Source organism: Ornithorhynchus anatinus, chromosome 13, assembly GCF_004115215.2.
Source record: "Ornithorhynchus anatinus isolate Pmale09 chromosome 13, mOrnAna1.pri.v4, whole genome shotgun sequence".
NCBI lineage: Eukaryota > Metazoa > Chordata > Mammalia > Monotremata > Ornithorhynchidae > Ornithorhynchus > Ornithorhynchus anatinus.
This window is the reverse complement of record NC_041740.1, coordinates 25,300,478-25,313,759: the sequence shown is the minus strand read 5'-3', so window position 1 is coordinate 25,313,759 and position 13,282 is coordinate 25,300,478. Positions and strand designations below refer to the sequence as shown.

The window sequence follows — 13,282 nt, the reverse complement described above, 5'->3', positions numbered from 1 at the left end:
TCTTGCCCAAGGTCAAGCAGCAGACAAATGGCAGAGCTGGGATTAGAACCCACGTTCTTCTGACTCCCGGGCCCAGGATCTATCCACTAGGCCACATTGAACCTTTGCAAAAAGTGGTTCACCAAGTGCTTGATGGGGTGAAACTAACACCATTGTCTGTCCAGGAAGAATTGGAAACAGTGATACCTGCCTTGAAAACGCTGTATTTCCCTTCAAAACTGAATGTCCGAAACAATTTACCTCTGGGCTTAGTCTCTCTCCTTTGAGAATGGGCCAACTGGCAGACATGAAACCTTAAGTACGTAATCCTGTTTTTTGCTCTTTTCAAAGGGGATTTTGGGGGAGTTTTGGTACCACATGCCAGGTGATCTTGGTTGGGATCAAGGGTGGATGGGTTGTGGCTACACACGTGGGCCTCTGAGGATCAGGGCTCTGGGGGGACCTTAGCTAATCTGCCTTGGAAGCCTAGAGCAGCAGGAAACAATGGATAGTTTGCAGTCTCTAATGGGTTTAATGGGTTGTCTTTCCTGGAAGCAGTGGTTTGATTCTCAGAGAGCTGTGAGGGTCAGGGGGTTGGGCCCCTCAGCCCTAGGGGACGTGATGATAAAGGCCTCCTGTCTCCCTCTTATGGGATTTTCCCCGGGCTTGGTCCACACAGCCTCTCTTCCTCTCTTACTGTCTGCTGTCTTACTGCTTTGGAAGAGCAGTACAGTAGTACAGTTCTGGAAGGCCAGGGTAGGAGTGAAGGAGATACGATGATTTGAAGGAGCAGGAGGCCAGAAGAAAAAAAAATCTCATAAAAGGCTTTCTGCTCTAATAATTGTGGTCGTCGGTAAGCACTTAATATGTGCTAAGCATTGTGCTAGTCGCTGGGGTCAAGATGGTTGGAAGCAGTGGGGCAACAGGTGTGGCTGTTTGCCCCGAACTGGCTCGGACGGGCTCGGGTCTGGCAACAAGGAGGGCAGTAGTTTAGCCGGCCAAGGCGTAGTTAGCTTGGCAGGGAAGATGGGGGATTCGTGTCTGAAGGTGGGAGGTGTTTTGCTGGCCTCTTGTGATTGCCCAGAGGGAAGTGTGAGGGGTTTGGCTCCAGGAGGCAGGTCTGGTACTCTTTCCATCCCACAGCCCTTCAGTTCCTGCCCTAAAATTCGGGCTACTAGGGCCACGGCCTACTAAACAAAATCTGTGTCTGAGTCATAGTCGGCCAGCCTCGCCTCTCATCCCAAGATGAACTGCGGAAGGACGCCCCTCCCTCCGTTTCCTCCGACTTCGGTTTGAGTTTGTGGCGGCAGAACCCAGCAAGGTGAGCGGAAGCAGCGGAGCGGAGCGGGGGGCGGAGGACGGGGGGTGGCTGGTGATGGGGCAAGTGCTGGGGCCGAGGGCGTTGGGGAAGGGGTGCGTGCCATGCAAGCAGGTGCCTCGGGCTGACGACCAGGGCGAAGGCTGGCTCTAGATTGAGTAATCCAGTTCATGGCTATGATTGAAAGGAAACAAGTCTGGTAGCATCCTACCAGTTCCTCATTGACACTTCACTTTCCAAAATGGCTGAAATCAGTCAAGCGAGGGCTGACTGGGTGAGGCGGGGATGGGAGGGGGGCGATCATCACTTGGCAAACAGAATGAACGTTTGAACCTATCTACCGGGAAGATTCGCCTCTCCTTGCCAACCTGGCCAACTGCCGGGTGATGCCCGTCCGAACCCGTCGAGGCCTTAGTTTTTCCGTTCTACAGGAACTAGATTGTTGGAGAAAAAGCAAGTCATCTCTCTGTGGGAACACAAGCAACCGGCTAACCGTAGAGGGAGACCCTCTTGCTCTCCTTGTGGGAGAGGACTGAGTGCGTGGAGAGTTGGGGGGCCAAAAAGAGGGGTGGGGCTCTGCTTGAGTCGGGGGTCGGAGGAGGGATCCTGGGGATTGAAGCTAGAACTCAGGCTTCAGTTCAGTTTCTGAACTGTATTCTTCCCACTAACAGGGAGACATGCATAGAGCATCAGGGGTTAAGGGCATTTTCCACAGCCTGATCCTCGGCCGCTCTGTACAAAGAATGGGAAGGCTCCTTAGTCTCGGCCTGTTTGTCAGCCTCTCTGTCTCTCTCTCACTTTGCCTGTCCGATGGGTGGAAAATCCATTTGAGGAAAACAGCAGAGTGACGGGGCCTAGTTTATCCACCCTGCTGTCTTATTCAAGTTAATCCATATTTTAAATGCCGAGGCCCTTGCACCACCTGTCGGAATCCTGCAAAGCTGCCTCTCTGACCTGCTACTCTCTTTCAGGTGGGCTTAAAATCGAGGGCTTCTGTAGCCGGTGAAGGACGGAAGCCAGAGTGAGTCGGGGGTGGGACCTCACGGGGACGGACCCTTATCGCGTTCCGGATCATGCCATGTTGAAGGGATTTCTGAGCTCTCTGAAATGGAGGTGGCGTGGCATGAGGCGAGATACTCACAGGACGACCTCTACGTGGTCCAGAGCCCACTGATCGTGGCCCGTTCCATTGTGGCGCGGCTGCCACCAGCGCAGCAGGACTCCTTTCATCCGAGCTTCCCTGGGATTCAAGCACAAGGATTGGGTCGGGTTAATGCTGGGAGAGGGAGAAGTTCTGGTTGTCAGGCCCTGAACCTCAGTACGAGGCTCCACCTGTCTTTTACCTCATCCATTTTGATCCTTTTGTCATTCTCATTAGATTGTGAGCTCCTTGAGAAGCAGCGTGGCCTGGTGGATAGAGACCTTGGGCAAATCACTTTCCTACCCTGGGCCTCAGTTACCCCATCTGTAAAACAGGGATTCAATCCTATTCCCTCCTACCCAGACCATGAGCCCATGAGGGACAGGGACTGTGTCCAACCTGATTAACTTGTACCTACCCCAGTGCTTAGAACAGTGCTTGACACATAATAAGTGCTTAACAACTACCATTATAATAATAAGAATAATAGTTGTGTGGCTTAGTGGATAGAGCCCGGGCCTGGGACCCAGAGGGACCTGGGTTCTAATCCTGGTTCCACCACAAGTCTGTTGTGTGCCCTTGGGCAAGTCACTTCACTTCTCCGGGCCTCAGTTACCTCATCTGTAAAATGGGGATTAAGAGTGTGAGCCCCATGTGGGACAGGGACCATGTTAAGTTGATTAACTTGTATCTTCCCCAGTGCTTAGAACGGTGCTTGGTATATAGTAAATGCTTAACAAGTACAATAATAATAATGGTAATTAATGATAATAGTAATAATAATGGTATTTGTTAAGCACGTAGTAGGTACTAGGTACTGTACTAAGCACTGGGTTGGATACAAGCAAATCAAGTTGGACACAGTCCCCATCCCATGTGGGGCTCATAGTCTGTCAATCCCCATTTTCCAGGTGAGGTAACTGAGGCCCAGAGAAGTGAAGTGACTTGCTCAAGGTCACACAGAAGACAAATGGCGGAGCCAGGATTATAACCCATGACTTTCTGACTCCCAGGCCCATGCCCTATCCACTGTGCCATGCTGCTTCTCATGATAATAATAATAATGATAATAAGAGTCCTGGAATACTCACAGCGGAACATTGTAGGACACCCTCTGGGCTTGGATGAAGTCCTTGGGCTGATGCTGGGCGATGACCTGCCAGGTGATCCCATTGTTGACGCTGTACTGGAGGAGCACAGCCCTGTCGACTGTGTTGGGGTCGCTCAGATTGGTGTTGCAACTGTCCGTCTGGGACGTGCTCCCAATTTGCAAGACGAACATGATTTTGCTGGAAGACATAGGGAAAATCATTTTGTCCACGAGAAAAGACAGAGTTAAAGGGTAATTTCTTTTGCCTCAGTTTCCTCGACTGTAAAATGGGGACTCCATCCAATTAATGGGCCAGACTTGGATAAAGAGGGAGTCAGATCTTTACAGAATCTTTCTCTCTTTTGGACAGTTTGTCAGTCTTGGGGCCTACGGTAGCCTGACGGTAGCCAAAGGCTTGGGACCGAGTCATAATCATTCTTTGAGTTTACTTTGACTTTTCAGGGGCTTGTGAGACTACCCACTGATGTTTACCGCTTCATCTTCCGAAAAGGGTAAGCGAGCAGGGCAAATGTCATCGGCAGTCCAATAACTATCTCTTCTGGTTCCTAGGGGGATTATTATTTTTTTCCAATCGTATATATTCAGCACTTACTGTGGGCAGAGGACTGTACTAAGCGAATGGGAGAATACAATTCAACAATAAACAGACACATCCCCTGCCCAAGATGAGTTTATAGTCTAGAGGGGGTGTTTGGCAGGGCTGCCTCTGCCCTCGAGAGCATGCCAAGATGACTCCTGGCCCAATTTTAGCTCTTGGGGGGGCATCACTCCCTACCCCCTGCGGGAACCCGGCCTCTCTGGGCTATTACCTGGCTCGCGTGAGGTCCAGCGGCTTGGTGACCGCTTGCCTTATCTGACAGCCGTCAAAGTAGAGCGAGTCTCCGTGAGCGTAGGGGGACAGCTGCCCACAGCCGTTTCCTATCACTCCGCCCTGTATGGTTTCCCAATTGCTTTCGGTGACTCTTCCCGACTCGAAGTTGTCCTTGATGGAACTGGGCAGGTCGTGGCTGAAGATAGAGCAGTCATCTCCTGCAGAAAAACAAGCAGACAGGTGACCTCTAGGACAGACTGGAAGGCCAAGGTTCCCTCCGCAGTCCAGGGAGGGTTGGGGATTCCTGATAAATGGTCACAAGGGGCAGCTAATCTGAGGATACAGGTGGAAGTTGTGGGGAAGCAGAATACTGCTTGATTCTGTAAATCGAAAATTTCTTCTCAGTGAAGAAAATCCCACAAAAAGCCCCAGCCTCCTTTCGGCCCCCTCCCGCCACCCGATTTCACCTCCTTGTCAACCACTGTCAGAGAGCCGGGTGGACGCTGCTGCTGGCCGGGCGGCCGGGCAGCTTTGGCCAGGTGGCCGCTCTTGGACAGGAGCGTTTCTATCAGACTTGGTGCGGAAACACTGTACCTTTCGGTGACTGATTCGGAGGGCCCCTCATAAATTGCCCCGGGAGAAGGAAAAAGAGAACACCTCTCTCTGGTTTTCAAGGCCCCAGAATGGCAGATAATGTATGTAACAGATGATCACTTCCCCGCTTTAAAGCCTTACTGAAGACACATCTCCTCCAAGAGGCCTTCCCTGGCTAAGCCCTCCTTTCCTCTTCTCCTATTCCCTTCTGTGTCGCCTGGACTTGCTCCCTTTATTCATTCCTGCTCCCAGTTCCATAGCATTTATGTCCAAATCTGTAATTTATTTACTGATATTAATGTCTGTCTCCCCCTCTAGACTGTAAACTCGTAGTGGCGACTCAGTTATACTGTACTCTCCCAAGTTCTTAGTACAATGCTCTGATTGATTACTGTAAATACCACTGATTGATTACTGTGTACAGAGCATTGAACTAAGAACTTGGGAGAGTACAGTATAACTGAGTAAGCACTCAGTAAATACCACTGATTGATTGCTAGGGCAACGCCTGCGACTCTTGGCCTGGAAAGAGAGGTGTTCCCACCCCTCAGTCTCCTCACCCCCAACCAGCTCCCCTCCAGCCTTGCAGCGGGAAAACAGGTTACAAGGCCAGAGGCTTAGCGGCGATGCAGGAATACAGCATGTGTCAGCACTCCCCGGGACCTCTTAATTCCTGCCTCCGGGTAGAAGATCCCTCCGTCTTCCCGGCCCGCAGCCACTTAACCACCTTATCACGCGGGAAAAGCTTCCCTCCCGTGAAACCTATTTCCCACTGGCTCTCTTGGGAGCAGGGCGAAGGAAGCGGAAGTCAGACCTTGGAATCCCTCATCACAGATGCAGATGGCTCCCGTGGTGCAGTAGCCGTGGCCGCCGCACAGCTTGGGGCAGGCCTCACCGATGTACACGTGATCGATGGCCCAGCTCTGCTTCTCGGCTTCTTCTCCTTTCTGGATCCAGCGAAACTGAGTGGCACTGCAAACACCCCACCGCCACAGGAAGAGAATAACTGTAATGTCTGCGCTCTCTCCTGGAGAGAGCAGGAAGTACCTGGCATCTCCGGAGAGGCCCTTGCACTAGGGAAATCAAGAAGGGCAGCCTTAGGATTTGAGGTGCAATAATCCCTCTGGAGCCATTGTGAAGATGGAGGCAGAGAAAGTTTGGGAACTTTAAAACCCTGCTGGACTTCGGGGATCATCACACTCAGAGAAAGCAGCCTAGTGGAGAGAATGTGGGCCTGGGAGTCAGAAGGACCTGGATTCTAATTCCGGTTCTGCCACTTGTCTGCTGCATGACTTTGGGCAAGTCACTTCACTTCTCTGCGCCTCAGTTACCTCACCTGGAAAATGGGGATTAAGACTGTGAGCCCCATGTGGGACATGGGCTATGTCCAACCTGATTAGCTGTATCTATCCTAGTGTTTAATATAGTGTCTGGCACATAGTAAGCACTTAACGAATACCATTAAAAAACCATTCAGCTTTAGACAGGGCCAGCCCTGATGGGAGATGGGATGGGGTGAAGGGTGCATTCTGGGATGATTCAGCCTGTGTGGGGGGTCCTTCCCCCTCTGGATGTCACCTGTGGGTGTCCCCTATGGGTGGCGAGTGGAAAGGGAGGTGGGAAACTGAGCCTGGGTTTTTTCCCTGGGAAAATGGGAGGCACTGGGAGAGCAACAGGGAGGGGGAACACGGATAGTTGAGAAGCAGCGTGGCTCAGTGGAAAGAGCCCGGGTTTGGGAGTCAGAGGTCATGAGTTCGAATCCTGGCTCTGCCACTTGTCAGCTGTGTGACCGTGGACAAGTCACTTAACTTCTCTGTGCCTCAGTTACCTCATCTGTAAAATGGGGATTAACTGTGAGCCTCATGTGGGACAATCTGAATACCCTGTATCTACCCCAGCGCTTAGAACAGTGCTCTGCACATAGTAAGTGCTTAACAAATATCAAAATACCAACATTATTATAGTGTGAGGAGAAGAGGGGAGAGAGGTTACGGGATAGCTTGCGCTTTTGCAGGGGGCAAAATGGAGGTTGTATGGCTAGTGATGTTTGACTAAAACATGTCTCCCCATGCAGGAGTGTGAGTTTTGAGGGGGGTGGTGTGGGGCAGTCTCTCTGTGTGCCCATATCTCAAGCCCTTTTGCAGGGGGCAAAATGGAGGTTGTATGGCTAGTGATGTTTGACTAAAACATGTCTCCCCATGCAGGAGTGTGAGTTTTGAGGGGGGTGGTGTGGGGCAGTCTCTCTGTGTGCCCATATCTCAAGCCCTTTTGCAGGGGGCAAAATGGAGGTTGTATGGCTAGTGATGTTTGACTAAAACATGTTTCCCCATGCAGGAGTGTGAGTTTTGAGGGGGGGGGGTGTGGGGCAGTCTCTCTGTGTGCCCATATCTCAAGCCCTGGCCTTATCTCCATGGTTTCCCTTACAGGCATATATTTTGGAGAACTGTTGAGGCCTTTTTCTCAAACTGAGTCTGAAAATGAAGGTGCTCTTCCTGCTCCCCTGCTGGTGATACAGCTGTTGTTCCCCACGGGGGCTCCCCTGCTGGTGATCCAGCCTCAGGCTGAGGTGACCCCCGGCCCGGCGCCTACCTAGAGGAGATGTGATCGGGCAGTTGGATGGTGGTCCTCTTCCAGCTGGAGCTGTTGACGGAGTTGTAGATGGTGGCTTCGTGGAACTGGAAAGGGGAGCAGCCAATGCTGTTGGAAGAGGAAGGCAGGCACTGGGTCTGCACTAGCTGCCAGGACTCCAACCTGCCGGGAAGAGAGGGAATGTCAGCTTGCCACATTCTGTATTGGACCCCCCCCAAGCACTCAGTACAGTGCTCTGTACATGGTAAGCACTCAATAAATACAACTGACTGATTGAATTGAATTGAGTAGCAGCGAGGCCTAGTGGAACAGCACGGGCCTGGGAGTCAGAAGGATCTGGGTTCTAATACCAGCTCCGCCACTTGTCTGCTGAGTGACCTTGGGCAAATCACTTCGCTTCTCTGGGCCTCAGTTCCCTCAACTGAAAAAGGGGGATTCAATACCTGTTCTCCCAGTTATCTCCTCAGTAAAATGGGGATTAAGAACTGTGAGCCCATGTGGGACAGGGACTGTGTCCAACCTGATTGGCTTGTATCTACTCCAGTGCTTAGTTCGGTGTTTGGCACACAGTAAGAGCTTAACAAATACCATAAAAAAAAAGAAAAACAGAGAGGAGTAGGGAGGTTTTGGGACTGTTATGTTAAGGGTCTGTCTCTGATCTGCTTAAATTGTATCTACTCCAGTACTAAGAACAGTGTTTGGCAGAGTAAGTGCTCACTGAATACAATAATAATAATAATAATGTCATCCTTGCTGGGTAGGGTGGCTCTAAAAAGACTTTCTAAAGTTGCTTTGACTTAGGTTATGGTTGGAGTTTCATGGCAGCCTATTACCATATTTGACAGTATAAAGCCATTCATCCAAAAGATCATTAATCAATACATTAAATGGCAGATTACCAGTGAGGTATAACTCCTACAATTTTCTCAGCACTTTTTAGCATGCTACACCTAGAATGTAGTGTCAGGGTCCCCCCACACCAATTCCAAATTTGATAATGATTTCAAACAAATCATACTTTTTACCAAAAAAACCACTTTCCATAATTTACAGAACATTTTCAGATGGCTTAATCAATAGAGAAAATGATATAAACATAAGCATTCATGTAAAAACTGTGCCTCACACTTTATGTTAAGTAAATATGAATTTCCAAGCCCAAATGAACATTTTGTTATTGAAAATAGTTGCCTTATTTTACGAGAATCTTGGACTTATATATTCCAATTTTCCACTGGAGTCACAAGACAGTATTTAAATTACCTGGTGTCCTTTGTGTATTCCAGCATGACCGAATGGAGATCGCCACACGAACTAGCTTCGCATCCAACCACGATCTGAAGCACAGTAAACTCATCAGAGACTTGACCAACACCGAGGACAAAATGGAGTTTTCAAGGAGATACAACGTTCCTGGCAATGCTTCTCATCCACAATCCCTTGCTCATTAAGCAGATTAAATAAGTAGGTGGCACAGAAGAGGTAGAAATGCTATTACCAAACAGAGCTGCTGTTAGTAAACTAAAGTTGAATCCCAGTCCTCCCCTCCATATGACAACCACCACTCTCCTCACCTTCAAAGCTTTATTAAAACCTCCAAAAGCCTTTCCCTGATTAAGCCCTCTTTTCTCCTACTTCTCCCTTCTTTGTTGCCTACATACTTGGATCTGTACCCTTTAAAGATGTGATCTTCTCCCTACCCTAGGTCCCACAACAATTATGTACATTTATCTAATTTATTTATTTATATCTACCCCTCTTGACCTTTAGCTTCCTGTGGACAGGGAATAGGTTTACCAACTCTGTTGCACAGTACCCTTCCAAATGCCCAAGTACAGTGCTCTGCACACAGTAAGTGCTCAATAAGTATGATTGATCAGTTGATTATTCATAGATAGAGAAGTCAGAAACATGGGGACAGTGGTGGCCCCAGAGTGGGAGTTACGAGATTTGGGTTGCAGCCCAACTCTGATTTTATGACGTGTCCTGGGCCCTGCCTCTCACCTTTTTCATCCTCCCACCGTAACCCCAAAGTCCCACCTCCCTCCTTTTCAGGATTGCCTCAGCAGCCAAAAGTGAGAAGGCGAGGATCTTGGGGGGCACTGCCTTCTGTCTCTCCAGGACTGGGTGATAGAAGGTTGGTGTAAACAAGAGTCCGGGCGTGGGAGAGAGGGAGCGAGTGGGTGGGGACCGTCAGGAAACTCCCTCCCCCGGCTTGATGGCCTTCTTACTTTAAACTGAATCATGTATCCTGGCTGAATGATCAGCTCCCGGGAAGACAGGATATTATGGGTCTTGTCTTTCTTCTTGTTAGGCCAGTAGAGGTGGAAAGATGGATTTCCACAGAATCCTGCCGTCCTGACAGCATTAGGATAAAAGCTCCAATTCTCTTCGTGGGAAACGCCCTCTGTGGGGATGAGGCAGAGATAGTTATTGACCTGCTGCTCCTAAACCTTGGGCGTTGTGGCTAGACTGAAAGCTTTCTGAGGGCAGGGTTCATGTCTACCAACTGTATTGTACTCTTCCAAGCGCGTAATTCAGTGCTCTGAGGGGGCTCAGTAAATCACATTAGTTGATTGAGGGGGACCTGGAGACTGTATTTTGGATTTGACAGACTATCACAAATCTCAAAATGAGGATGAAGAATCAAACTAACGAGAATTTTGAATGCTAACAATGCTTCCAAGCAACTCAAAAGGAGAGTTTCTATGTCCCAGTCATTTTGGCAGATAATTCTAACTCAAATACCAGCATTGATAGCTAGAAATATAATCAATGGCACCATGACCCCCAACGAAATAAATATGACTAGTGGATATTGCCAATGCAGAAACACATTAAAGATCAGAAACTTACTGAGGACAAGGACTCGGTTTACACATCTCCTCTGCCTTGCCTCCGACCTCTCATCCATGTCCTGCCTCTGGCCTGGAACACCCTCCCTCCACAAATCTGAGAGACAATGACTCTTTCTTCAAAGCCTTATTGAAGGCTCATCTCCTCCAAGAGGCCTTCCCTAACTTAGCCCTCCTTTCCTCTTCTCCCATTCCCTTCTGTGTCACTCTGACTTGCTCACCCCCACCCCAAACCCTCAGCACTTATGTACATATCTGTAATTTATTTATTTATTTCAATGTCTGTCTCCCCTTCTATACTGTAATCTCACTGTGGGCAGGGAATATGTCTGTTTATTGTTATACTGTATTCTCCCAAATGCTCAGTACAGTGCTCTGCACCCAGTAAGCGCTTGATAAATATGACTGATTATTAAAGAAAATGGTCTCCCTTGAGAGGTTATTAAAACCATTCATTCATTTGTATTTATTAAGTGCTTACTGTATGCAGAGTACTGTACTAAGTGCTTAAAACCAGATGCTTGAGAGGCAGAGGAATGGTTGTGGGGCCACCTTTCTTACCGTCATCAAAGGTGTCCACCAATTGACTGGGATTGATTTCTGCTCCTCCGATCAAAATGTTGTCTAGTGCCCACTGGGCCCGCCCCACTCCTGAAACCACAATCCCGTTGCTCAGGACAAACGGTTGCCACCACCGCAGGCGGGTGGTGTTGGTGAGCGCATGTTCCGGAAGCAGGATGTAATCGTGCCGGACTGAGATGTACTTCTGGTAATCCATCTCGTGGAGCAAAGTCCAAGTGATGCCTGTAACAAAAACCATACCAAAAACAGGACTTCGTAACTGGGAAAAAAAAAACCACGGCATGCCCTGCCACTGGAGCTGAAATGTCTGTCTCTGAGATCTCACTGGACACCTGCAGACTGGCCTCGTGGTTGTGGGGGTGGGAAAGTGAAACAAGTGTTATTTCATGATGACAATGAGTGGGTCTCTGCAAATGTTAGCATCATGTTAGCTTCTCAAGGGCAGGGATAGTGTCTACTAACTCCATTGTACTCTCCCGAATGTTTAGTACAGTGCCATGCACAGAATAAGCATGCAATAAACACTATTGATTGAACAATCATGAGGAAAATGGCTTTAACATGAATGTTTTCAGTGGGGAAAAAAGAAGACCAAAGGACTAAATTTTTATATAAAACAGTTCCTACAATTAAGAAATTTTAAATGGTGTACTACTCTCCCAAGCACTTGTTCAGTGATTTGCACAAAGTAGATGCTCACTAACTATGGCTGATTGATTGACTGATCTATCTGCATTTCCCTGGTGGATTCTGAGGGGCTAAGCCAGTGATCTGTTTTTGGATGGCAGAATTTTGAGGGAGGAAATGTTTCTGGAAAAGGACAAGAAGGACTGAAACAGGAGGAGACCCTTAAATCCTACAAAGGGATGGATTATTTGTTGGTAAATCAATTGGTGACCGCTCAGTTATTGAGGAGTAACAAAACTGTTGCCAAATTCTTGGAGGAAACAAGTTTACTGCTGACATATCCTCCAGTTACTACTAGCTTCTTTGAGGCTTTTAGAACCTTCTTATCATTTTGAATTTAGCTTTCTTCAAAAAATCGTCCCCACCAGTCTTTTTTCTCAGTTTTTCAAGGATACCCACTTCCTTTTCTGGTTTTTCTCTTGTTCTGCCCATTTTGGTTTACGTGGTGATCCATGAATTCCAGCCTGTAGAGTGTGTCACCTGGTGACCACATTAAGGCCTTGGGCTGGATTTTGGTGTTTTTGTGGGTCTGTTTCCCCTCCCAATTGCCTTGGGAGTGACTCGTGTGATAACCTGGGGGAGGATGCAGGAGGGGGGTTTCCCTGGCACTTTCAACCACCACGAGTGGCTCAGAAAAGGGGCCCTGAAACTTGCCTCCATCGGTGGAATAGTCCAGAAGAACGCCCTCCTTCCTGCAGGTTGGCCGGTGGCAAGAGGTCATGTTGTTCTCGCTCCCAATCCTTCCCCAGTACTGCAGAAATCTGAAAGGAAACAACCCGGAAGCTTTCCATAAGAGGAGCATTTCACAGCCAATCCCCATGCTCTAGATGATTATCTGACAGATTCGCAGAGACAGGCCCAGGGAGGGAGGCCCAGATCCCAAGAGAGAAAGAGAATGGTAGTGACAGAGACAAAGACCAAGAGATCTATACACGCCGCCTCCACTTCCTTTCCTTGACCCCTTCCAATCTGACTTCTGTCCCTTTCTATCTCTGGAAACTGCCCTCTCTAAGGTCACTAATGAAAGCCTTTTTGTCAAGTTCAGTGGCCTCTATTCCATCTCTTCGTCCTCTCAGCTGCCTTCCACACTGTGGATCACCCCCTTCTCCTGGAAATGGTATCCCACCTGGGCTTCACTGACACTGTACTCTCCTGGTTCTCCTCCTATCTCTCTGACCGCTCTTATTCGGTCAGACCCCGAATCCTCCCCACCCTGGCCCTGCACACCACCGTCCATGGCCATTTTTCTCTGGAAAAGAACTGTATCACAGGATCACGTACTTTGCGCCCCTTAAGTCCAAGTCTTGCGTGATGGCTTGCCTCACGGTGGAGCCTCCAAAATAGAGAGCCGTGTCCTCGGCCAGAATCCCACACTCCGTGCAGGCACTTCCGCCTTCCAGAGACATCCATAAATCAGGTTTGAGTTCTTCATTATCAAAGCGTTCCTTCAAGAAAGTCTGCAACAAACACAGAGACATTTGGAGAAAATGATTTCTGCCATGTTCTGGCCAGGCAATTTGGAACAGGGAGCAGGAATGGTAAAACCAACTTGGTGCCTGTTTTAGAGGTTCTCAGAAATGAACCTGGTTGGAATGACTTTTCTGAGGCCTTGGAC

At 48.8% G+C, this 13,282-nt stretch overlaps 1 protein-coding gene across 1 annotated transcript in view; it reads right to left on the bottom strand.

Moving 5' to 3' along the window:
* RELN (reelin) overlaps positions 1-13,282 on the bottom strand; it is a 324,257-nt gene that overhangs the window by 7,327 nt on the left and 303,648 nt on the right. The window contains exons 54-63 of the mRNA XM_029077379.1: positions 12,949-13,124; positions 12,322-12,428; positions 10,960-11,202; positions 9,775-9,950; positions 8,807-8,880; positions 7,544-7,705; positions 5,769-5,926; positions 4,359-4,578; positions 3,530-3,727; positions 2,439-2,537 (exon numbers count right to left, since the gene is read on the bottom strand). Coding sequence (XP_028933212.1) covers positions 2,439-2,537; positions 3,530-3,727; positions 4,359-4,578; positions 5,769-5,926; positions 7,544-7,705; positions 8,807-8,880; positions 9,775-9,950; positions 10,960-11,202; positions 12,322-12,428; positions 12,949-13,124 — 1,613 coding nt within the window. The remainder of the gene's footprint in view (positions 1-2,438; positions 2,538-3,529; positions 3,728-4,358; positions 4,579-5,768; positions 5,927-7,543; positions 7,706-8,806; positions 8,881-9,774; positions 9,951-10,959; positions 11,203-12,321; positions 12,429-12,948; positions 13,125-13,282) is intronic.